This window comes from Copadichromis virginalis, linkage group LG16 (genome assembly GCF_057382275.1).
Source record: "Copadichromis virginalis isolate Kocher_CV1m ecotype Utaka linkage group LG16, C_Virginalis_male_GT1.1, whole genome shotgun sequence".
Lineage (NCBI taxonomy): Eukaryota > Metazoa > Chordata > Actinopteri > Cichliformes > Cichlidae > Copadichromis > Copadichromis virginalis.
The window spans coordinates 28730173-28756002 of NC_140633.1; the positions used below are offsets into that span (position 1 = coordinate 28730173).

Here is a 25830-nt window from a genome sequence, read left to right on the forward strand (position 1 = left end):
GTCCATTTTTTTCTCTTTTCATAAGCTGACCTGCCATCACCTCCTAATAAAGCCCAGCTCTATCGTGCTGCTGAATCCATTAAGGTTCTATAGTGGAGCTCAGTTTGGACTGCAGCACAGGTGCAAGGACTGGGGCAGAGTTTCTATAGGGGGAGGGAGTAAAGGGAAGTCAGACTCCAAGAAGATGAAGTGGAGTGCTGGGGGTGAGCCTAGATGACAGCTGAGGGACTGAGGCTTTCTCTGGCTTACCCTCACGGAGATGGGGTCAGTGAAAGCAAGTGGGTGGGGAGTGTGTAGGGGTTGGGGGCTGTGGGGTGAAGGAATTTATGCTGTTCCTTCGTCACTTGGCCCTGTCATGGTGTTGGGGGCAGGGCGGCACCGCTGGCACTGGGAGACAGATATAGACAAGAATTAAGGAGGTAGAATTTGCACTCTTGGCCTTGTCTGGGTTACTGGCATCAGCAGCTGAAAGCTCCACTAGGTCGCCATCTCCCTGTGCCTTTACATCACATCCTTCCTGTGGTTGTGGTGACCCCTCCTCCCCATTCACCTCCCTCAGTAGAGAATCAAACTGACCACAGCTGCTGATCTACCCAACGCACATTATCCGTGACTAGAAATAAACAATGGCTCTTTATTAGTTCTGAAAGACACTCCTTCCACCACCTGTTCATCTAAAAAATGAGATATTGACACTGACATATTAATTTGAAGTAGTCCGATCAGTTAGGTTTTTTTTCTGACTACAGCCAACAGCAGACATATTTCTTACCATAAAACGTCATATGCATTTATTCCTTTTTGAGTTTTCTACACTCTTAGATACACACATATTCCAAATGTATTTGTATCAATACTCCACTGGCACCACATATAATAGGGTCATCTCAAGCTAAATATTAAAGCAAATGTGCCATGTTCTTATGATTGCACCATCGTGATATCAGTTGCACATATTCTAAATATGTTGTGTAATATTTTAAAGGAATGTTAGAAATATCGTCACCTTAAACTCACTGGAAACACGGATATCTGTGCTATATTTCAAATAAATTTCTGTGCAATGCTTGGATACACAGCTGATGGTAAAAATGAAGCCCCCCGAAGAGTCCATCAGAGATGTTGTCAAAGATCAGCTCAGCTAACATTACTAATATTGTGGTAAGCAGAGATGTGTTTAATGAAACACTGATACTGCAGTTCCTAGAGGATATGACCATGGACGTCTTTTTCTTTTCAGAGAAAAAAGTCATTGACGTATTTCTGCTCTCACACTCATAATCACTCACATTAACTTCTGCTTGACAGCAGCTGATTTCATTTTCCATCACATGTCTAATATTGCAGCTCCACGGGATCTGCTCTTTAGTTTCCATCAAATTGCTTTATCTCTCCTCTACTCAGACACATTCCCATTTCTTAGGTCAGGTTTTAATGGTCTGATAGTCGCTGATTTGTGTTAATGTATCCATATCATCTATTGGATTGGCCTGAAAAACATTTCAGAATATATTACCTAGATAGTGTACGCAATGAAGCGCAAAGCTGTGCGTAAAAGTGGGGGCAGTGCGTAAAAGTAGATCCTTTAAGAAACGATCCAGTGGAAAGATCACGTGACCCCGGATAACCTTTCACGCAGTTTCAATGTTTTCGTTTGTGATTATAGGTATATGGCTAAACACCTTCTGGCTCGTAGCCCTATATTCCAAGTTTAGAGAGAACCCCTTCACATACACACACCCCTCCCATCCGCTATCCAATCCTTACACGGGGATAGGGTTGACGGGTAGTCAAGAGGAAAAATAGTCACATATATATACGCCCCAACGGTGATTTCTTCCTCTGTGCTCAGTCTGTGCTACAGTCTTTGTGTGTCACCCGATCCGGGAATTGTCTGTGCTTCAGGGCCAAAGTAGTTCTACTATCAGCAAAAATGGCACCCAAGAAGGACGCTAAGGCTCCCGCAAAGAAAGCCGAACCTGCGCCCGCACCTGCACCTGCACCAGCGCCCGAGCCAGCCCCTGCTCCCGCAGCTCCCGCTGTCGACCTTTCCGCCATCAAGGTACAATGACCTGTGAAGGCCTAACCAGATCTACACTGGGGTGCTGGATACCGAGGAAGGAAGAACTGGGATTTATCTCTCTCTTCCTCTCTACTCATAAAGTTGCATGACAGAAGTAGACGGATGCAGTGTTTTTGCTAAATGGAGTAAGAGCTTGGTGGAGTGGCGGGGGAGGGGCAATCACCATTTATTACATTTATATGAATGATTTGAATATCTATAAGCTTATACGCACTTGAGAGTCAGTGAGAGCAACTGCGGGTTGGCAGGACCACAATAAAAGGTGTGCAGAGTATTGGGGAGAATGAGTGGGACCATGGATAGCGCACCATGTCTTAGATCTCTTAGACCACACCCTGGGCTCTCTGGATTGGACTATCAGAGTAGGGACTAATATGTGATGGCAATGCAGAGTGACACCAAATGTGGACATGTTAACGTAGCTAAAGATGGACCTACATATGTGGCATAATATGAAGCTAAATTTGGTTTTGATGTGATTGTTTAGGGCACAATAAATGGGAAGTGCCTGATCACGTTGTTTGAATACAAATGTGATGTTAATTACATGGCAAGTGATAACTTTTGCCTTTCCATGTTTTTTACTAAAATGTTGCTTTTATATTGGCTTGTAGGTGGAATTCAGCGCAGACCAGATTGAAGGTATGTAAAACTTAATTCACCTCAGTTCTATACTGTTACTTACAGTCCACAAAACTCAGCTGGCCCTCCATCAGAGAAATCTGAAAATCTGCCTTTATCATAAAATGTGACTTGCAAATTCCATCAATTAAAAACATACAGGGAGCAAAAGAGAAATAACAGAGTACAGCAATGTAAAAAAAAACTACAATAGACATCATAACAGGTCTCAGCGTATCCATGACAGTTGGACACCTCATTCATTTTTGTATTTTGAAATTCCACAAAGCCATCAAATCCATTCTGAAGCCCATTTGTGGCTAATGAAGCTCAGAAACACTTCATGCGTACAGTCAGTCTTAGGAAGACTTTTACGGTTTCAGAAGCTTGACTGATTTGCATGCTTGAATAAGAAACCGCATATGTGGTTAAACATGTGGCTTCTTGCATGGAAAACACTGGCAACAAATGCATCAACTAACTGAACTTGTTAGTAAAAATAAATAGGACAACTGGTGTCAAGTTAAAAACACTCAGATTGCATTTTAAAAAGCATTTTGATCACATCACAGTTTGGCTGTAAAGAGTATCATTTAATAACGAAAGGGTCGCATGTCACAAATCAAGCCAGCAAATCCCTGTGACCAGATATTAACTTTAGCTTGTTTACATGCTTTTTAGAACTCTGTGTCACTAGATCAGCGATATCTCATTGTGTTCCAAGAGCCAACAGCCAAAAAAAACAAGAAAAAAAAAGAAAAGATCGGAAGATTTAAAGATTACAGATGGAAGCACAGTAAAATGATAGTGTAGTGTTTGACAGATAGAAACACCTGTGTGCTGTTGGTTGGAACCACATGACCAAACCTGAAGTCTGGCAGGCTGCTTGTTACACTGCAGTCAGCATTCCCTACTTTTACTCAGCTCGCCCACAGAGGGCCTTGCCTTTAAAAGGAGGAGCTCATATTCTCAGCTATGTTTATCAATTCCAAGGTGGTCTTTTAAAAGAGCCCATTGCCCCGCTGACTGAGAGAGAAGGAGACAGCTGAGATGAAAATAGTATGAGGGGTGACGAGATCGGCAGGAGAGACTCTATTCAGCCAGTAATACCACAACCTTTTGAGATGTCTTGCACTTGTTAGATATTTTCCTTGTCAGTTTGTAGCATAGCTGTCTCCACCTGCTGACAGGCAACAGCTAAGGCTGAAATATAAACTAGTGACTCGGTTTAAAAAAAGCATTTACACAAACTATAACTTCAATTTTTGAAGTAAGATATGTTATGTTTGCATATACATACAATCAGATGACAATGCATATCACATATATTGATGAGCAACTGTGCTAGTCTATAAAATAAACATCACAAGCTTCTTTTTATACAAACATAAATGCAAAAATATTGCAATACCTCAGGTTAGTGCTATTTTTATGCAATTAAATGTAAATGTGCCCCAAATGCAGTTCTTCTTCTTTAAATAGGTTTTTGCATTGCTGTAGTTTCTGTTTAATAAAGAAATTCTACAGTTAGAAGGAATATAACAGAAATGTCTTACTGTCCATGATAAAGACATAACAAACTATAATGATTATAAACTTTACCAACTTTGAGATAAAATAAAAATGGAAATTATGGATCATTAAGCTGGCAAAATCCTCTCTTGCTTCTGTTAAACAGACTACAGGGAGGCCTTCGGTCTGTTCGACAGGGTGGGTGACAACAAGGTGGCTTACAACCAGATTGCTGACATCATGCGCGCTCTGGGACAGAACCCCACCAACAAGGAGGTGACCAAACTGCTGGGAAACCCCTCTGCTGATGGTACAGTAATGACATTTAGTAACTGCTCCCTCACTTGATCACTTAAAGATTTGCTACAGAAGATGTTAGGGAGCATGAAATACATGACTAGATTCATTCTAATCCCAATAAAGATAAGTTAGCAATTTGCTTTTTGTATTGATGCCAGTATGACATGCTGTCGTCACTGGGCTAAAACAAGGAACATTACTAACTGAGGCATAGTTCAAAAGGCTAATTTGTCTAAACTGATTTTAATAATATGTGTGGTAAACATTAATGGATAGCTCTGGGTTTTTGGTAAAATATGCAAAAGAGGTGTACAGTGCTGCTGTCAAACACAAACGATAGCAAGTATGAGAGAGAAATTATCAGTAGCTGCTTTTTTGACTGGAAGCAGTCATGTTCAAAGAATTGAGAAATGATCGTCTGCTCATCAAAAGTGTCTTATATTGTGGTCAGGTCTGTGCCTTTGAGGAAATGGCATAATAAATTGTTTATGCTGCCAGCTAGTGGTCAACATTGTCATATTCATTCATAAACTCTCCCAAACTGTGAAGTGTAGCACAGAGCTATGCAATAAATGCTCACGCTTGTCCACGTCTTGTATTTTTCAGTACAAAACGTAGCCTGATCTAAAACTTTTTTGTTTGTTTTTAATCACACACACTTTGTATTCTAAACTAACAGAAGAACTATATTATTATAGTGGTTAACATATTTGCCTAAGACGAGAAAGATCCCTGGTTCAAGACCAGGAGGAGACACAAATCCCTTGAAGGGCATGTGGTATAAAAACCTATGCTAAATCCAATATGTGAATCTGCCATGGCAGCCCCTTTAAATAAGGGAGCAACTGAAAGAAGACAAATGATGGCGTAGGTGCAGATTTGTGCAAACTCAAGACTGCAATCAAGATCAAAATGACAAATGACCTAATAAATAAATAAACAAAGTAATAAATGTGCCTTAAAATAGGACTGCGCTGTGCTCAATCGTGAACCTGCTGAAGCTCTAGAACTCTGAGCCTCCCTTTAGTGTCACCTCTAGATCCAACTTACTCTACCTCCTTTCATGCAGACATGGCCAGCAAGAGAGTAGAGTTTGAGGGCTTCCTGCCCATGCTCCAGGCCATCATCAACAGCCCAAACAAGGCAGGATTTGAAGACTATGTTGAGGGTCTGCGCGTCTTCGACAAGGAGGGCAACGGCACAGTGATGGGTGCTGAGCTGCGTATTGTCCTGTCAACACTCGGTGAGTCAGCCTAGGATGCGTTTCCTTTGATCTGTTCAGGTGCGTGCCCGAGTCGCTTTGTGTGTTGTTAATATCAGATGTCCTCTGCCTCCCCCTGCAGGAGAGAAGATGACAGAGGCTGAGATTGACGCTCTCATGACAGGACAAGAGGATGAAAACGGCTGTGTCAACTATGAGGGTGAGCCACACAGTCCAACAACAGCTACATAAAAACATGATGATACTATTACTGCTGCTGATAGTATTCACACTGTTCAAAATAATTATTAACTCTATTATTATAGATTGTTTTATCTTATGTGAGAATTACTTTACAAGTTTTGCTTAATCTAACCTGTGAAAACTATTTGACTCCTTCTGTCTTGGAGCTACACATCCCTGATGATGTCATTGCTTTTCTTTGATATTAATAGAAGTGTTGAATCCAGACTTTTTGGAGTTAACACACAGTATCTTAGCCTCGTGTAAGTCTCTCTTATAGTCTTAAAGAAGTGACTGTCAAACCTTTTCTAGTGTCATCTGTCCTCTAGACAAAAAAAGTGTAGCTTAATAGATGAAGCTATTATAGACAGTACAAACTCTCATACTTTAAATGCTGTGAATCACAGAAAACAATATCTTAGAAACAACCACAGCAGAGATAGTTTCTTACTTTGCGATTTGCTCATAAAATGTAAACAGCAAAGAACAAAGTGCTTTTTATCAGCAAAGAAAATGTAATGAATGATGAGGGTGTTAACAGAGAAACTGCAGTGTCAGTCTTCACATTTAGTAAATTAAACATATGTTTATTTCATGGAAGTTTGAGAATGTATTTTTCTTCCAGTTCACTCAGTTTTCCCTCTCTTCCTTTCTTGTTTTTTTTTTTTTTCTGTCTCCCGCCCCGGCCTTCGCCCGCAGCCTTCGTCAAGCACATCATGTCTGTGTAAGGACCCTGCCACCGTGGTGGTGAGCATCGTACATGCGCAGACCCCATGGTGTCGCTGCATTCGCTCGCTGCTTCCTGTACCATCTGTGGAAGCAGGGGGATCAAAGGACTATGAGATATCATTTCCTGAATCCTTGTTTTATTTTTTCAACACTTTCTTTTTCCTCTTTTGTCCAAACTGGTGCTTTTTATTTTCCTCTCTTCCTCCTCCTGTCACTTGGAAAGCTATCCTGATTACTCATGAGGTGCTTCTTTCGTTATCTTCACCAAAATCCCGCAGTGTCATTGGGGTTTATATTCGTCACAGAAGAACAGTGATGGATGGGAAGGCGGAATAACGATGACCATCCCTCCCCACTTACTGCCTGTCTGGCTCTCTATCTGCCAGTAAAGTGACTCGTTTGGCCCAGGACTGGCCATCAAAATGAATTCAATCCTCTTCCAATCTAACCCTCCCTAAGTCTTAACTTATTGTATCCTCTGCCATTTCACAATAAACTTTTCACACTCCCATTTAATTTCCCTCTTTTTGACTCCGTGTGTTGTACGCTGATATTTGGACATTTATTTTAAGCCAGATGTTTTCAAAAGGAAGTGGTTTGACATTTTGAAGTTATATACGCGGTGCTTTTTCTGGTTAGCGGAAAACAAAACAAGTACGTCACTTTTTTTCCCATTTTTTGGTCGTTTTATTGTCATTAATTATTGTAACTGGTGTCATATCAACAAGAGAAAAACTGCGTACATCTACTTGACCTTTTAAATACATTTACAGTTGCTGTAGGTTGGAGTAGGAGGTGGGGAAGGGGCACACAGAGATGGGGAATGCAGAAAAAACACGGAAGCAAACAAACAGTTGCAGGTGAGGGCAGTAAGTAGTGGGCAGGAGGGCAGGGCATACCACAAATGGTGTCTGAAAAAGAAACTAGATCACCCAAACACTTTTTTTTTCCTAACAGACATAACAGGAGTTGACTGAGTCTTTTTAACTTTTAGGATTTTTCAAAATATTTTTGTCCAATTTATTCTCCCGCATATTGCAACAAAACATCCAGATACGGTAGCGTCCGCTGTAAAACAGCAGGGGACCTGCACCAAAAAGCACACGCACAGACAGATTTCAGAGTAGCTGCATCTTCTGCTAAATATCAGGTCGCAAATTGTAGCATCTCCTCTGTGGTTCCGGCAGTCCCGATGAGGGCAATGTCAGCCTGTAATACTGGAGAAATGTCAGTGCTGTTTATTCTTGTGAGCTGCGTCTGAACAGACTTTCCTTTTGAGGATGTTTGTCGAATGAGTGCCAGTGTTTAATACTGCTGTGATGTATGGACAGGCTTCTGCGTTGAACCGCTGAGCAGGTGCAAGTGTGTGATGCACTTTGACATGACTGAGATGCATTCTTTAGCAACACCAAATCAGCTGTCTGACATTGTCACCAAGCATTACACTGTAAACAACTATTAACTACAAAACATGAACTTGTTTAATTTTTATCCAATAAATGAGGAAATAACTTACTAAAATCCTTATTTTAAATTACAAAATAGCCTCTTTTAAGACTTGAATCCATACATGCTCGTGGTAACATGACCTAGTTGCTTGCATAAATGCAATTTTACAGATTTTCAAGCCATTTTTGTCACTTCCTTTTAAAATGTTTTCAGGACATGTAGATGGCAAAGAACCTTTATTTTATACATGTTTCTATATATATTTGATAAATATATTATATATTGGATGACAAGAATGACTTGCAGTAAGGATGCGTGTTTTGATAGGGTGTCCATGCACGTTTACTGAACAAGAGCAACACGTGCGGTGTGGTGGTCGTGGCGTTATTTCTTATTCAAAGTAGAAAAAAGGCTGTTGCTTCTTCAACACTGATCCAAGACCAGTAAAGCCAATCTTTTGTCCCCACTATTTAGAGGTTACAGCAAACTTTTCTTTGCAACATCATTCAAAACGAGGGAGATCAAAATCAATCAGAAATAGGACGTTTGGGTTTAAAATAGACAGAAAACAGAATAAATAGGACCAAAGTACAGTAGCTCCTACTTTGAGTCTCTACTTAGAACCGGTTTAGCTGAGTAGTAGCGGTGATCAGTCAGCCTTAGGGTGGCAGGAGAGGGCAGAAAAGTTTGAATGGATCAGGATGAGGACGTCTTGGGTGCAGAGCAGCGATCCAGAGATCCAGTGTTCACAAACCCTGCTTGGCCAGAGCTGCAGTGACATCCTCCGCCAAGGTTGCTAACTGTGGGGAATCCATCATGTTGAGACTCCCGGAGGATGATAGATGGCTTTCGCGGATGCGGTGGGGAGACACTGAGCCAGAGAGACCTGGTGACTGGATGATGATCTCGGCTCCATGATCTACTCGGGCCTTGGCATTGTCCCGAAATGTCAACCTGTGGCTTTCAATCTGTTAAAGGCAGATGGTGTGATGTGAGAAGCGAATAGGGAAAAACAAATATTACTATCAGACGTCATATGAAATATTGATTCATTTTAGAAACGGCTTTAGAACAAGTGGAAAAACTCCCATGCCTCCAGAGGATTACTGATCACTTATTAAGAGCAGTCATGTATGGACTGATGTATATACTGTACCTTTACTGCTAAAGGAATACAGCAAGTTTTTGGAAGATTGGCCTGGTGGAAACACCGTTTTGTAAGATTTAAACTTAATTGACTACAGAACTATGGAAACAAATAGTTAAGATGCACACACACAATGACGTGAGAGACTGATGGTCATACAGAAAATGATTATTTCAAGTTATTGCTACTACAGAAAAGTTTTCCAGGACTCTGCAGTCATGTGAAAAACCAAGCACAACCCATGGTTTAATATCTTCTAGAACCACCTTGAGCAGTAATAATCTTAAGTAATAATTTTCTACACGACGTACTCTTCTTTACGTTGCATCAGTTCATTGTGGTTTTCTCAGAGATTCTATTACCAATTTTCTGGTTTGCTTGTTCTTAGTTTTTCACATGACTGCAGAGTCCTGGAAAACCTTTTTTCTGGTTTGCAATGCAACAAGATAGTTGTCTAGTTGCATTACCCAGTTTCAGCCAAGCTTTAACTGTCAGACAGATGGCCTCACATAGAGTACTTATACTGAGGAGTTCACGGTCGACCGACTGAGTGCAAGGTGCCCAAGTCCTGTGGCAAAAACAAACCCAAATCATCACACCACCATGCTTGACAATTGATATAAGGTGCTTGTGCTGATATGCTGTGCTTTGGTTTTGACTACATGGAACAGTGTATATTACAGTTAAACATCTAAATGATGTCTGATTGAAAAACACGCTCTAGAAGTCTTGCAGGTTTCGATGCAACCTGAGCTTGGTTGCTATGTTCTTTGTAGAGAAAAGCTTTCTCCTGACAACCTTCCAGACAAGACGTATCTGTGCAATCCTTTTCTAATTGTACTGTCATGAACATTGAGTCTGAGATGTAGGCCTTGGGCTTTTTTTGCAATTTCTCTGACTACTGCACAGCCTGAGATTTGGGTGAATATTGAGTAAAGGGAGAGTAAAGGCTATTACTTATGAGGGCTTATATTTAAATTGATGAGTAGGACAATCTCTCAATAACTTGATGTTTTCCCTTAAATGGCTGATTAGAAGCATGGAGCTGACACTCACCGTCACGTGGCCTCCACCAGGAATGTGGTGAGCATTTTCCAGGGAACCCACCTTTGCTTGGGCTTTGTCTTTGAAGTCCAACTTCATACTCTCGATACGCACATTACCACCTCCTGTTTAAAAGCAGAAGAAGTGTAAAAACTATTAAGTGAGAAGAGCGCTATATTAATTGTAAGTATTTATTTCAATTTTGAAATTGAAACAGCATCAAGTGAAAAAAAATGCGAATACTTAGTCACCAAATATCCACCTAATATCTACTCAAGACACGCCCACCTTATTAAGAAGTTATTAAAGGTCAGATGAGAGAGTGAGGTTAAAAATTGTGCAGAGTTAAAGTATGAAACCCCAGTAGCTTCTCAATGAGAGTTTAGGAATAGATGAAAGACTGTAATAAACATGGCAGAATGAACAGCAGGTGGCGCTGCAGGACAGTCCAATACTCTCTATGGGTAAATAAAAAGGGGATTCCATATTTCTGCCTGGGGCTTTGCTGCCAAAGTACTGGTAGTGCAACTAAATCTTTCCAGTTCTGTAAATTAAGCTGGAAATTCAGAAAATGATTTCAAAGGCCAATTCAGATAAATATAAGCACAAGTTCTGTGCAGTTATCCGGAAGAATAAAAAACATAAAACCACTTTTATGGCATCTAATAATTATGATTTATATTTTAATTGTAGAGCTTTTAACATGACTGTCACAGAGCATCACACTGCCCTACAGCATCAGAGAATTAATTTTGTTGTATTAATGGAAAAGAAATTTCAAACTTACCAACAGCAACCCCTATAACCAATATGCAAGTTTTCTTTTAGTGCAAGTCCTATGGACTTAGGAATGTTAAGGGATTACTGTGAAGGCAATTTATTACTTTGCATTTCAGAAATTTGGAGGAACAAACATTAAATTGAATGTAAAACCCTCTCCAGGTTTGATGTAACACAATTTATTAACATCATATCCCACACTCTAACACTCAAGGTATAAAGACAAATTTCAGAAAATGCTGCCAGGAACCAAAACACCTCCTACATGCGGCCACCTGCGGACACATCTATCAGGCTGTCAGTTTACTGCTTGCTTCCACTGTTGTTGCAAATTTAGATACAGACTGGTCCAGGAGCTGCATCTGATTGACATGTTATTTCAGGAGTTAATAAAAAAACTGCCAAATGAATACATACATTCAAATAGGGCAGGAAATTCTTTGTCTAACAAATACAAGAAAACCGGTCTTAGAACGTCTAATCTGTGTCCCTTGGTATTATCGTGTAATGATAAGACCAGGTGGAAGCGCACAGGGGTTTACCTGGCATTGTAAGCCAGCAGCATCAAACAGAGTTGGGTGATGAATGTTGAACTCAACACTGTTTACCTGTCTGGCTTGTCTACTATGCATTTCCTTATGTCACTAAAAGAAAAAATGGGAGCGTGCAGTTCATCTTATCTACTCACATTTTTAGCTTCACATGCAGTCATACCTTGAGGCTTTCCAGTATAACCACAGTCTGAACTCAAAAGCTCATGAAATTTAGATAAATTGCTCAAGTGTATCTAAGCAGTTCGACAGCCTCCTGGACATCCCACATATAAAATTCATATTTGAAAGTAAGGGACTGCAGCAGCAACCTTCTGGTCACAGCACACTCACTGCAGTGCAGTGTTGCCCTCTTTGTAGGGGAACTGCAAACCTTTACCTGGCCGATGATGGATGTTGTCTAGAGAGCCACACTTGGAGGTCACATGGCTCAAGTCAATCTTCTTGTTCTGTATTTGTACCTGGAAGGAACACAGTCAGGAAAAGGCAAGTTTAGAGCCCACAGTTCAAGGCAAGATCATCAGGTCCCCCCCCCTGATTTATCAAGAGGAATACATCTGATCTAGATTGTACCTGTAACCGAAGCAACCTGTTTTCAAGCTGTAAGTATGTCTTGAAAATAATTTGTCCCATTTATAAAACTGAACAGATACACATAACAGTGAGAAGTGTAAGGCAAAGAGAGGGCAAGGACACACCGAGGAGGTCTGAAGAGCAACCCGCAGAGAAATGTGTAAGGAGTGAACTGATGAGACAGCAAACATAAAGCTTTAATCACAGCACGATGAACAAGGACAGATACACCACATCCTGAGATGAATCACGCAGACACGCCTGTGGTCAGCAACCTTTGCCATGTCGCTGATTTAGTACAAATGTCTTTTGTAACCAGTGATTTTGTGTCCCGTAATTTCAACCCTCTTTACAAGGCCCGGGACACAAAATGACATAAAAAGTAAGATGACACATAGAAAGTCACATAAAAAAAAAAAACCACACCGCAAGCACACAATACTGTATGCAGCCTTTACCTACAATATATCTTGTTGTGGCCTTATTGTTTTGTGAAGCTGTGGACTGACAAAGAACACCAAGTCTCTTACACATGCAAAAGACTAGCAAAAGTATACCATATGAGTTTTAAAGAGAAGAGATTATAAGTGCTTTGTGTCAGCGTGGGTGAACATCAGGCTACTGTTTGGCACATCGCTCCTGTAGTCATGTCACTTAGGCATCTGTTAACCCCACTGTTGATGTTTTTCATTTGTATGGTATGTGTTGATTTCTTACATAACACAGTACCTTCTGCAAATGCAAATTCTTGACCTATTCATATAACTGAACATAAACCAGATACATGCATTTTTCTTCAGATGCGCATGATTGCTTAATTTATCAGTTCTACTAAGAAGTGAAAACACCAATCACACACAACATTAAAAACCATCTTTCTGAAGGTCTTTGTACAAAGCACCTTGGACCCATTAGGACTTATGGAGGCCCTGTATGATGATGGTAGTGGGTCCTTTAGGGTCCTTTAGTGTGCTGGAGTCTCTGTGGATCAAGTTTCTTCTGTGTGCTGCAGATCATCATTAGGGATCTTGGAGCCAGGATCGTCACCTTGGACTTTTGGTCTCTTAAAGTCATTGCTGAAGAGTTTTTGTGGCCTGGTGGAGCACATTGGTCTGCTGGGAAAGGCTGCTACCACTGAAAAAGGCTAGTATGCCTTCTTATGTAGGTTATACATGTAAAAGTATCATTGATGAACACAAGGATCCAAAGTCTTTAACAGTAAGAACCTTCATTAATTGCACATTTTTCATAATAAGATTACTAAACAATTATAACACTTTTCGTAATAACACTGTGATACATGTTTTTTTTATTTAAGCAATCAGTGGGTTTAATGTTGCCGATGATTGGTGTAGATTTTACACATTAGCAGAGTAGTACGATATCCATTTTTAATTGTTTCTCAAAAGAGAACTGCAATAATTGAGTGTTTGCATGCTTAATTTGGAGAAATGACATTGTTTTCTTTATTTATATCAAATGTAATAAAGATTTTCTGACTAATAGTTAATTATGGCTTTAATTTTTTCAAACCTTTGCCTCAGTTTTCTAGTGAGTTTTTTTAAAGTCTAATTTATCAGAGGCAATACGAACTGGCTCTTTTATACACTGACGGGAGCTGATGTAATCTCCAAATATAATAATTTGCAACAGAGGGAAGAGTAAAGCGCACTTCTCATGAAATTATGCACAGTTATATGCAACAACTTTTAGTAATGTTTGATTGCAAATGTTAATCTGCAATTTAATGTCCTTACGTTCAGCAACTCAGCCAACCACCGCTCTCCACCTTCGCTCTCCTGAGCGACCTTGACTTGTGCTGGGCTTGTCCTAAAAATCTGCAGGAACTGTCAGTTGAGCGGCCTTTGCGCTATTCTTCACTTGATGTGTACTGACACTCTATTTGAGACTCTCAAAACTAAGATGCTGCAATATATGAGCAAATGTGCTACCACGTGTTTCTTTAGGTTGACGGCGGTTTTCTGCAGATAATTAAAGACGAGCGATTACAAGTAACATGTAAGAATACAGAATAATACACACAATGCCAACTCTGATTTCACTACTTTGAGGCCGCTATTGTAAAACTGGGCACAGAATAATAGCTGTTTCTTGTTACACAACAGATGAATTTAATCACTACAGTCACCTGAACAGATAATATCTGCTGTGCCAAAAGCACTGACCTTATAAATGTTCCTGGCACTACTTTTTTCAGCTGCTGTAGCAAGAATCAAATAAAAAGAGGTTTTATGGGAACAGATCATTCTGAGGGAAGTGATATAAAGTCAAGAGATAAGTTTTAACTGTCTCATTGTTATTAAGCTTGCATAACTGTGCATTGTTAATGTGCATTATTCAAATCAGAAACTGCAGATGGAGCGCACACTATACCTGCTGCCTTCAGATGGCTGTAATCAGTCTTAATCAAGTGCTTCATGCAGCGTGCTACCTGTTGTGGATGAGAGATGCTGGCAAGAGTTTTGCTAGCAATGAGTGGGCTAATTTTGTTAAGCACTAAGTCTACTTTCTCTTCTGTGTGTTTCTGCATATGAAGAAGAAAGCCTTTATTAGCTTTATTTTCATCGTACATAAAGAAAATTCATTAAGATTTGATGAGCTTCTCTGTCCAGTACAAAATACAATATAGGATTAGAAAAGCATTAAGCAGAAAAGTGTAACAAACATGAATATGTACAAGCAGGAAGGAGCTTTTGGTACCAGAAGCTTTCTGGGTTTATTTGTTTTGTTTTGTTTTTGAACTTGTAGTCCAAGCAGGCTGTGTCTGCATGCAGTTACAAAGTCAAGATGGGGATCATAAAGACATTGCATTTGGTAAAATGCAATACTGAAACCACTGGCTATCATCTGACGAAGACTTAGCTTTTTTTAACATGCCCGCATTTTGAAAAGGATATATTTTTTCTAATCTCCTGATAACTTGGCTACATCCTAATATTAGCTAGTGCCCTTAGAAGCTAAGTCAGCAGACTAGTCAAATGTCAGGTTCTGGAGGCAGACACATTCAGCCCTTGGTATCATTACTTGCAGGACACAAACCACTGGTGGAGAATAATGCAAAGATGAAGAGCAGTCTAGTAAGAGCACTGCAAATGAATGAGTGACTTAACTATTAAACTGAGAAACAGTAAGGCAAAATAAAAATACAGGAAAACACAGAGGAAACAGAGGAAACACAGCACAGCACGGCACATAAATAATACCGACAACAACACTGACACAATGGGCTTGCAGCACAAGACTCACGTTTCCACCTCCTGCCGAGTAGCCACGCCTGTCCAAGGACCCACACCTAGACTGAACATGGCTATAGTCCAGTTTAACACTGGGGATGAAAACCTGCAGGGTGGAGGTGAGGAATGAGGTGGGAAAACGCTTGGGCTTAAGTCTTTTAAACAGTTTGTATACTCCCACTGTTTAAATAGATGTCTGACTGTGTTTGGCGGTACAATTGGACTAGTAGTTTCCCTGTTGCCCAGGACAAACATCATTCAACTGATACGATCACTTTAAGCTCAGAGGAAAAGACAATTTGATCTGACTCATGGCGTGAGCTGTGACAGTCTGTGAGCCTTGGTTATGTACCAAAATGCAACAACTGATGAACCTTTAGAAGCTAAAAACACAATTGAAAGTTCTTTGATTTGAGGCCACTACTTTAGGGATTGAGGATGATGAACATGTGAGTGTGCTGTGACGTGTGCTGACTCTCTGTAGCTGCAAGGAGAAAAAGCAGGAGTGAGATGCAGACGAAGCAGAGTTGGAACAGTACTGAAACAACAAATAAATAGCTTTCATTTTTATACGACAGCACAGCAAAAGCAATGGGGGTTTACACCAGATAAAGAAGTGACAGTGCATACACTTCTTACACATTTTGTGAATTAGAAAAGATGAGGACAACGGAGACTTTCGGGTATGTGGCCTCTGAACTGTTTTCCTTTTCCTTCACCGCTTAATGAAACACAAGGAGGGCTTTCAAATATGTGGACATCTGTTCAAAGAATATGGAAGACAATCAGTCTCGGTTCAAAACACTGCTGGAACAATGCTTATGTGCCGATGGGCTCAAGACAACCAGAGGCAATAAAGAACATATAAAGAATATCTCATTTGTGGGGGATCAGACGTCCTTTCTTATGCTATATTGAGAATTTCTTTAATATGCAACAGACATAGACAAAGAGGAAGTGTTTTCATTCAGTTCTCAATTAGCACAAGGTTTTCTGCTGTTACTTCCCTTCAAACATCGGGTATGCACAAGTGGTCTCATTAAACAGCTCCCGTGACCTATAAATGGACATCGAACCATAACTTTCCACCCACTGCCAGTAAAATGTTACACTATCAATAAATTTTTAATAGCTAAATATAACAGAGAATTTATTCCCCTTCTTTAAAAGAGGAATTATTTTTGTCTTTCTTCTTAATGCAACCTAAACACAAGGTAGCAAACTAAATGAATAATGAGAGCAGATTATTCATGCTTGTAACACCACAGAATATCCACAAGATATGCAAACCTCGTCTTGCCACAAAGCACCATCACTATAGCATAGCATGTGACCTATTATATCTCATGTGACCTAGAATTGTGGGATAAACTAAAGTGAGGAAACAAGCATTTTATGTACCCTCAGAAGGAAATAAATGGAGGAAAAAGGGGAAAAAATAGAAGAAGAGGATAGAAAGAAAAAGAGAACTCAACTAGTGGGAGATTTCTGGGGAAGGAAAAACACATTTAATCTATTGTCGACTCACTATTATTCGTATTATTCTACACGAAATGTAGGACTAGACCTAATCAACACAATAGTGCAGGATTAAATGTCAAACTAATCACAGATACATGACGGGGGTTTTTTGGGGTAAAGTGCTAAAGAAAAGTTAGGCTACAGTATTCATATGGATCCAACAGGACTGCATGTTCAAGTATACTTTAGCATTTTAGCTAAGGCTATAGTCAACTGAGTGGATCTTTCTCTTAACCATCAGGTCATTTTTGTGCTAGACAGTCGGCTAAATATTAGAAAAAAGTCAGAAGCATGCATCCTCCTTGCTATGTTGTTGTTGGTCATTCATAATGCCAGTAATATATAACCTATAATACAAGTGACATTTGTCACCCCTTGAACTATAGTTGAAAAGAGACAACTGTATCTAAAATTAAGAACCGAGAGCCAAACTACAGTGAAAAGGGGGGTAATATACAAACTAGCTCACTTTGATACTATTAACCTACCCATATACTGCACAACACAACAAGAAGCAACATGTTGTACACTACCTAAAGAGATATGTATCAAAATATTTATTGGGAATTGGACTAACTAGAATTATACAGGGAGTGCAGAATTATTAGGCAAGTTGTATTTTTGAGGAATAATTTTATTATTGAACAACAACCATGTTCTCAATGAACCCAAAAAAACTCATTAATATCAAAGCTGAATGTTTGTGGAAGTAGTTTTTAGTTTGTTTTTAGTTTTAGCTATTTTAGGGGGATATCTGTGTGTGCAGGTGACTATTACTGTGCATAATTATTAGGCAACTTAACAAAAACAAATATATACCCATTTCAATTATTTATTTTTACCAGTGAAACCAATATAACATCTCCACATTCACAAATATACATTTCTGACATTCAAAAACTAAACAAAAACAAATCAGTGACCAATATAGCCACCTTTCTTTGCAAGGACACTCAAAAGCCTGCCATCCATGGATTCTGTCAGTGTTTTGATCTGTTCACCATCAACATTGCGTGCAGCAGCAACCACAGCCTCCCAGACACTGTTCAGAGAGGTGTACTGTTTTCCCTCCTTGTAAATCTCACATTTGATGATGGACCACAGGTTCTCAATGGGGTTCAGATCAGGTGAACAAGGTGGCCATGTCATTAGTTTTTCTTCTTTTATACCCTTTCTTGCCAGCCACGCTGTGGTGTACTTGGACGCGTGTGATGGAGCATTGTCCTGCATGAAAATCATGTTTTTCTTGAAGGATGCAGACTTCTTCCTGTACCACTGCTTGAAGATGGTGTCTTCCAGAAACTGGCAGTAGGACTGGGAGTTGAGCTTGACTCTATCCTCAACCCGAAAAGGCCCCACAAGCTCATCTTTGATGATACCAGCCCAAACCAGTACTCCACCTCCACCTTGCTGGCGTCTGAGTCGGACTGGAGCTCTCTGCCCTTTACCAATCCAGCCACGGGCCCATCCATCTGGCCCATCAAGACTCACTCTCATTTCATCAGTCCATAAAACCTTAGAAAAATCAGTCTTGAGATATTTCTTGGCCCAGTCTTGACGTTTCAGCTTGTGTGTCTTGTTCAGTGGTGGTCGTCTTTCAGCCTTTCTTACCTTGGCCATGTCTCTGAGTATTGCACACCTTGTGCTTTTGGGCACTCCAGTGATGTTGCAGCTCTGAAATATGGCCAAACTGGTGGCAAGTGGCATCTTGGCAGCTGCACGCTTGACTTTTCTCAGTTCATGGGCAGTTATTTTGCGCCTTGGTTTTTCCACACGCTTCTTGCGACCCTGTTGACTATTTTGAATGAAACGCTTGATTGTTCGATGATCACGCTTCAGAAGCTTTGCAATTTTGAGACTGCTGCATCCCTCTGCAAGATATCTCACTATTTTTGACTTTTCTGAGCCTGTCAAGTCCTTCTTTTGACCCATTTTGCCAAAGGAAAGGACGTTGCCTAATAATTATGCACACCTGATATAGGGTGTTGATGTCATTAGACCACACCCCTTCTCATTACAGAGATGCACATCACCTAATATGCTTAATTGGTAGTAGGCTTTCGAGCCTATACAGCTTGGAGTAAGACAACATGCATGAAGAGGATGATGTGGACAAAATACTCATTTGCCTAATAATTCTGCACTCCCTGTATAAGGCATTCACCCATCCTCTTAATGAGGAAGGCAAAGCTTGAAGGGTACATACATTGGCTCCACGAGAAGAGTGCTTCAGATTATCCTTGGAGCTGCACTTTGACAGTGATGGGGTGAAGTCCTGCCTCTTGTTTAAAATATGAATCTATGGAAACATGCAGAGATATATGGACCTCTTAAATGGTAGATAGGAATGACTGTGTATTATCTTCGTATGCTTGATCGCACTGTCTAATACTCTAGGGACTACAGGATACTGATGATCAGCATACTGAAAAAGTGTCAGTGCACACATTTCTATTGTTCTGGAGCATGATTAATGCTTTAAAGAATGAGAAATCACAAGTTTGTGTTTTCTTTAACTGTTTTCTGTACCTCTTGCATTCATGTTGAAACAAATAGAGTTTTTCAATTTTCTTCCCATGAGTCATCAGTCTGCCAACCAGAGTATTTGTTTGACTTCTCTTTATGAAAAGTCTCAAGCCAACGCACATTTCTTCACATTTTCTTTCACTTTGAAGCCAGACTTTCTTGTAATGTTTAATGGTCCTGCGGAATAGTTCACCAGGCTTTCCAGAGATCTTTCATAGTTTTAATGAATAATTTCAGCATAAATAAGGCACCTCACGCAAGAGATGGACCCAGGTATTATCAACAAATAACAGAAAACTTTTCAAAGAATAAATACATAAATGAACTGATAAATAAATACATGAATTAAATTGTCTCTTTAGGCTCTTTGTTACTAGCAGGCTGTCACAAAAACACATCTCAGCATGGTGTTACACCCCGGCCTAGGCAACCGGGGTGCAACGTAGAAAAACAAAGATAAGAAAAATAAAACCACGAAGGCCCTCCACCAAAATCCCAAAACAAAAATATCCCATGACGAAAGTATTTACAACAGACTATTTATTTATAACAAAACACCAAAACGTCAAACTATTTACAACGGGGGGAAGATCGCGACCATGACACACTGAAACACAGGGTTTAAATACATAGAAGGAGCAATTAGGGAATGGACCACAGGAGGGAAACACAGCTGGGGCAAATTAGAACTGACGAGACAGGGAAAATGTAAACTGAACACACTAAGATACACAGACTTTCAAAGTAAAGTAGGAAACACATAATAGTCACGCAAAAACAACACATTACCAACGCCAAATCGTAACATACCCGGAGGAGCACCTAGACACTCAAATCCACACACAATTACGGCCACAGTCGTAACACCCCCTTACCCAAGAATTAACATTAACCCCAAAATGTTTAATTCAAGGAGACAGTGCTCTAGACAGGGTGTCAGCCAATACGTTAACCTTCCCTTTCTTGTAGCTGATCTCCAAGTTAAAATCTTGCAACAACAAGGACCAGCGCATAAGTCTTTGATTGGAGTTGCACATTTGGGAAAGGAACACCAGAGGGATGTGACCGGTAAACACCTGCACAGGCAGCACACTTGACCCAGCATAGACCTAACATACCCCCCACCCAAAAAAACAAACATTTAAAACATACAACCCCAACGAAAAATGAAAAGTTCCATGTCCAGCCCATACGGCACCGGCCACCGTCCCGCAGGCGACGCTGATGACTGGACGGGTCCTCCAGTGGAAACGGAAAACCGGAGCGGGCCCTCGGACCCTCCAGCGAAGACAAACGAAGCTGACGAAGGCTGGAGCGGTCCCTCGGACACTCCAGCGAAGGCGGATGAAGGCTGGAGCGGCCCCACGGACCCTCCAGCAGACGACGAAGGCTGGGGCGGTCCCTCGGATCCTCCAGCGAAGGTGGATGAAGGCTGGAGCGGTCCCACGGACCCTCCAGCAGACGACGAAGGCTGAGGCGGTCCCTCGGACCCCCCAGCGAAGGCAAATGAAGACTGAAGCGGTCCCACGGACCCTCCAGCGGAGGCAGATGAAACTGATGGAGGCTGGAGCGGTCCCCCTGACCCTCCAGCAGACGACGAAGGCTGAGGCGGTCCCTCGGACCCCCCAGCGAAGGCAAATGAAGACTGAAGCGGTCCCACGGACCCTCCAGCAGAGGCAGATGAAACTGATGGAGGCTGGAGCGGTCCCCCTGACCCTCCAGCAGACGACGAAGGCTGGAGTGGTCCCACGGACCCTCCAGCGAAGGCGGATGAAGGCAGGAGCGGTCCCACGGACCCTCCAGCGAAGACAGACGGAGGCTGAAGCGGTCCTCGGACCCCACAGTGATTGGACAAAACGTCAAACTATTTACAACGGGGGGGAAGATCGCGACCATGATCAACTGACACACAGGGCTTAAATACATAGAAGGAGCAATTAGGGAATGGACCACAGGAGGGAAACACAGCTGGGGCAAATTAGAACTGACGAGACAGGGAAAATGTAAACTGAAAAGACTAAGATAACACAGACTTTCAAAGTAAAACAGGAAACACATAACAGTCACGCCAAAAACAACACACTGACAACACCGAAACGTAACAGTTCCCCCTACCCAAAAATCAAACATGTAACCCCAAGTGAAAAGTTTGATTCAGACAAACGAAGGCTGAAGACGAAGGCAGACGAAGCTGATGGAGGCTGGAGCGGTCCCACTGACCCTCCAGCAGACGACGAAGGCTGGAGCGGTCCCTCGGACCCTCCAGCGAAGGCGGATGAAGGCTGGAGCGGTCCCACGGACCCTCCAGCGACGACAAAGGCTGGGGCGGTCCCACGGACCCTCCCCCCAGCGAAGGCGGATGAAGGCAGACGAAGCTGATGGAGGCTGGAGCGGTCCCACGGACCCTCCAGCAGACGACGAAGGCTGGTGCGGTCCCCCGGACCCTCCAGCAGAGGCGGATGAAGGCTGGAGCGGTCCCTCGGACGCTCCAGCGAAGGCGGATGAGCAGCCCACCAGCTGCACACACGGACACGCAGCCCACCAGCTGCACACACGGACACGCAGCCCACCAGCTGCACACACGGACACGCAGCCCACCAGCTGCACACACGGACACGCAGCCCACCAGCTGCAGAAGGCTGGAGCGGTCCCTCGGATCCTCCAGCGAAGGCGGATGAAGGCTGGAGCGGTCCCTCGGATCCTCCAGCGAAGACAGACGGAGGCTGAAGCGGTCCTCGGACCCTCCAGCGAAGGCAGACGAAGGCTGGAGCGGTGCCTCGGACCCTCCAGCGAAGACAAACGAAGGCTGAAGCGGAGCCTCGGACCCTCCAGCGAAGGCAGACAAAGGCTGGAGCGGTGCCTCGGACCCTCCAGCGAAGACAAACGAAGGCTGAAGCGGTCCCTCCAACGGACCCTCCAGCGAAGACGGACGAAGCTGATGAAGGCTGGAGCGGTTCCACTGACCCTCCAGCAGACGACGAAGGCTGGAGCGGTCCCTCGGACCCTCCAGCGAAGGCGGATGAAGGCTGGAGCGGTCCCCGGGCCCTCCAGCGAAGACAGACGGAGGCTGAAGCGGTCCCTCCCTCGGACCCTCCAGCAACGGCGAACGGCTGAAGCGGCCCCCGGGCCCTCCAGCGATCCCGGACGAGCCCCCATATGTTACACCCCGGCCTAGGCAACCGGGGTGCAACGTAAAAAAGCAAAGATAAGGAAAATAAAACTACGAAGAAAAACACTAAGGCTCTCCACCAAAATCCCAAAAAGTGTCTCAAAACGAATTTATTTACATCAAAACACAAAACGTCAAACTATTTACAACGGGGGGGAAGATCGCGACCATGATCAACTGACACACAGGGCTTAAATACATGGAGGGAACAATCAGGGAATGGACAACAGGAGGGAAACACAGCTGGGGCAAATCAGAACTGACGAGACAGGGAAACGTAAACTGAACACACTAAGATACACAGACTTTCAAAGTAAAGTAGGAAACACATAATAGTCACGCAAAAACAACACATTACCAACGCCAAATCGTAACATACCCGGAGGAGCACCTAGACACTCAAATCCACACACAATTACGGCCACAGTCGTAACAATGGTGTGTAGTGTGTTCTTAAAAAGTTTGAGGAAACTGCACAAGAAGAAGACTATTTGAACACATGAACAGTATCGGAAAGTCAAAATTCCACCAAAGACCTGACACATGACCCGAGAGATTCATTTGATCTTTCAGTTGATCCATCTACTGTTTACTGATTACTCATCAGAATTGGTCTCAATGAAAGGTTTGTTGCCAAGATGCCATTCATAAGGAAGAACATGATGAACACGATGAACCTATTGGTTAAAATAGTCAGTAGGTACAACAGTGAGTTTCTATAGCCATCTGTAAAACTTCTTAGAGGCTCCATCTTTGTTTGAGGCTAAATTTTTTCTTATTTCTTATTTAGCTGGTTGTCGGTTCTTGTGTATTATGGACAGAAAAGTATCTTAGCATTTTGATCCACAATGCCATAGCATCTGGAAAGCATTTGATTGGCAATGGCTTCCTTATCCAAAATGAAAACGATCCCAAACACAATGCCAATGCAATAAAAGCATAACAAAATAGAAAAACACACAATGAAACCCAATCAATCAGGGATTGGCCTCCCCAGAGTCCAGACCTCAACTTTATTGAAGCAATGTAGGATCATCTTGACAGAGATTAGAGCAAAAGGCAGCCAACATCAAAAGAGGAGCTTTGACTGTTCTTCAAGAAGCCTGGAGAACTATTCCTGAACACTACTGAAAGAAAGGTTGCCTTAGAGTTTAGGCTGTGTTGAAGAATAAAGGTGGGCATACCAAATGTTGACTTAGAATTGTACAAACTCAGTTTTTGTTTTTTATACTATATGTTTGCACACATTTCAGTAAATCATTGTACATATTTCCCAAATGAGGGGTGGCTTAAGACTTTTCCTCAGTACTGTACAATTTCAACATGATGATTACTAAAATATTAAGAAAAAAAAAGAAAAATACTGCCTTTTGATTTTTTGATGTGACTGGTTCGATCCTATGTAAAGCAGCTACGCAAACACGTTCTGCTGCTGCTCTGTGCGATGGACTTTCTTCAGCACTTTAAAATTCAATAATCAATCAAAAGACAAAAGGCAGTGGCCACGTAATAATTAATTGGCTCTAAAATAGTTTTTTGTATTGTTAATATTAATGGCTCATTTGAATTTAAATTTAATCAATCAAATTACCTTTTCAAGATATTAATGAGTAAAATTACACATAGTAAATGCTTTCTTTTTAATTATTCCACTGGGACAAAGGTTTCCAGACTTTTTATTCAAAGTGCTATAATTAAAAGTGATAAGGTATACCAGCAGGTCCTGCGTCCAGGTCACGCTGTGTACCGCAGACAGACACAGAGTAACAGAGATGAGGCGCAGCACTGACTTCCAGATCAAAGAGGCCCTGCGTTTGGCCTCTGTTGGCCCATCTGGGTCCTTCTGTTTCTATGAGGACAGTCATTAGACAGGTCAGTAGCTGAGTATAGGCTTGCTATATTGCTGTGGGCTGGGGGAGGCTCACTACAGGAGCTGCTTATAGTAACACTATTTGGATCTTTGAGGGTGCTGTGAATATTAAGGTGAGGAGTACACTTCCATCATGTCATGTGACTACTGTCTATAAATATTTGCAACAATATAAATGCTGTCACACTAGTTTGGCTTTTTAATTTTCATTAAGTTTAAAAAAAGAGGTAAAATTATGCGCTATCTATAATTTTGTACTACTTCAGTGGTACAATAGTGACACTAGAGGACCATTTCAACAATGAATGTTTATAACACTGTACTGCAATAAAGGCTCCAGTTAAACAAATACTTTAATCAATCATTTGTTTCATTCAAATGTCCTAAAGTTTTCTATTTGTATTTCCATTTTTCTCTTATAATTAACACTCAATGATATTCTCAAGTTATTTGCTTTTGTTAAAAGAACCTTGGAGACATTAACAGGAGCATTAATGCAAGTGTTAAAGATCATTATATATGATAATTCTTTGCCAAGCTTCTCACTATATAGCAGCCAAGGCAGGTAAGCAGGTAAGAAAATAAATGGATGGATAGATTTGTAATTGTATAATTATAAATGCTTCTATTAATATGCATCAAGGTGTCTTTTAAATCTAAACTAAAATGTGAAGATTAATACAATTTGACCAATGTGTCAGTAGGCCCGACATATAGCCCGAAATTATAAAAAGTATCACTCTTTATAACTGCTGATAAATTAACATTTTAAAAAATAGAGATGAGACAGGAGAAATATCCTTTAACAATGTTATGGGTGTTGATGGTCCACCAGTGCGCACTCTGCAACTTCAAGATCTCAGCTGATCTGATCAGAGTCGAGCTGAGCGTTGAGTAATCCATGATTTGCTGTGATAATAAAACAATGACAAATAACTACACAAAACAAATGTTTTGTGTGGCTAAAAGAAATATTAAAGAACATATTTACATACAGTATATTAGCTTTTTAAATCACCAAATATCAGTACTGATATCAGTCATTATATTCAGTTTCATTTATGGGCATAAACATAGACCTCTGAACCTCAACAACTTATCAAACTACCACTGAAGACGAATAACGCACTGCATTAATCTATGCTGATTCCAAAAACAAAAGACTTTGTCTGAAGACAGCATGCTCATGTGTGAAACAAACACCTGTAATCAGAAGGAACAACTACACAATAAGGAGAATAATTCCCATTAAGGATC

The 25830-nt window shown here is 41.4% G+C and overlaps 2 protein-coding genes across 13 annotated transcripts in view; one reads left to right on the forward strand and one right to left on the reverse strand.

Moving 5' to 3' along the window:
• The first annotated feature begins 1827 nt into the window (after nucleotides 1–1827).
• Nucleotides 1828–7200, forward strand: myl1 (myosin, light chain 1, alkali; skeletal, fast). Its single transcript, XM_085434293.1, has 6 exons — nucleotides 1828–2062; nucleotides 2698–2725; nucleotides 4383–4526; nucleotides 5586–5759; nucleotides 5860–5937; nucleotides 6660–7200. Exons 1-6 carry the CDS (start codon nucleotides 1934–1936, stop codon nucleotides 6686–6688), a joined length of 582 nt encoding a protein of 193 aa, XP_085290419.1. The 5' UTR covers nucleotides 1828–1933; the 3' UTR covers nucleotides 6689–7200.
• The window catches only part of map2 (microtubule-associated protein 2), a 105829-nt gene continuing 86840 nt past the window's right edge, over nucleotides 6842–25830 (reverse strand). For 7 of the 12 annotated variants that reach the window (XM_085434282.1, XM_085434281.1, XM_085434291.1 and 4 more), the window contains 4 exons: nucleotides 15501–15593; nucleotides 12040–12121; nucleotides 10342–10454; nucleotides 6842–9106 (listed from right to left, as the gene is read on the reverse strand). In XM_085434282.1, the coding sequence (XP_085290408.1) occupies nucleotides 8885–9106; nucleotides 10342–10454; nucleotides 12040–12121; nucleotides 15501–15593 (510 nt within the window). In that variant the 3' untranslated portion in view covers nucleotides 6842–8884. Of the gene's footprint in view, nucleotides 9854–10341; nucleotides 10455–12039; nucleotides 12122–15500; nucleotides 15594–19214; nucleotides 19308–25830 lie in introns of all 12 variants that reach the window. The other 5 variants (XM_085434289.1, XM_085434284.1, XM_085434292.1 and 2 more) reach the window with 4 other exon arrangements.

Coding starts and splice junctions, on each gene's coding strand:
- myl1 (XM_085434293.1), top strand. CDS start 1,934: ATGGCACCCAAGAAGGACGCTAAGGCTCCCGCAAAGAAAGCCGAACCT. Junction 2,726..4,382: donor CAGCGCAGACCAGATTGAAG/GTATGTAAAACT, acceptor TCTGTTAAACAG/ACTACAGGGAGGCCTTCGGT. Junction 4,527..5,585: donor GGGAAACCCCTCTGCTGATG/GTACAGTAATGA, acceptor CCTTTCATGCAG/ACATGGCCAGCAAGAGAGTA.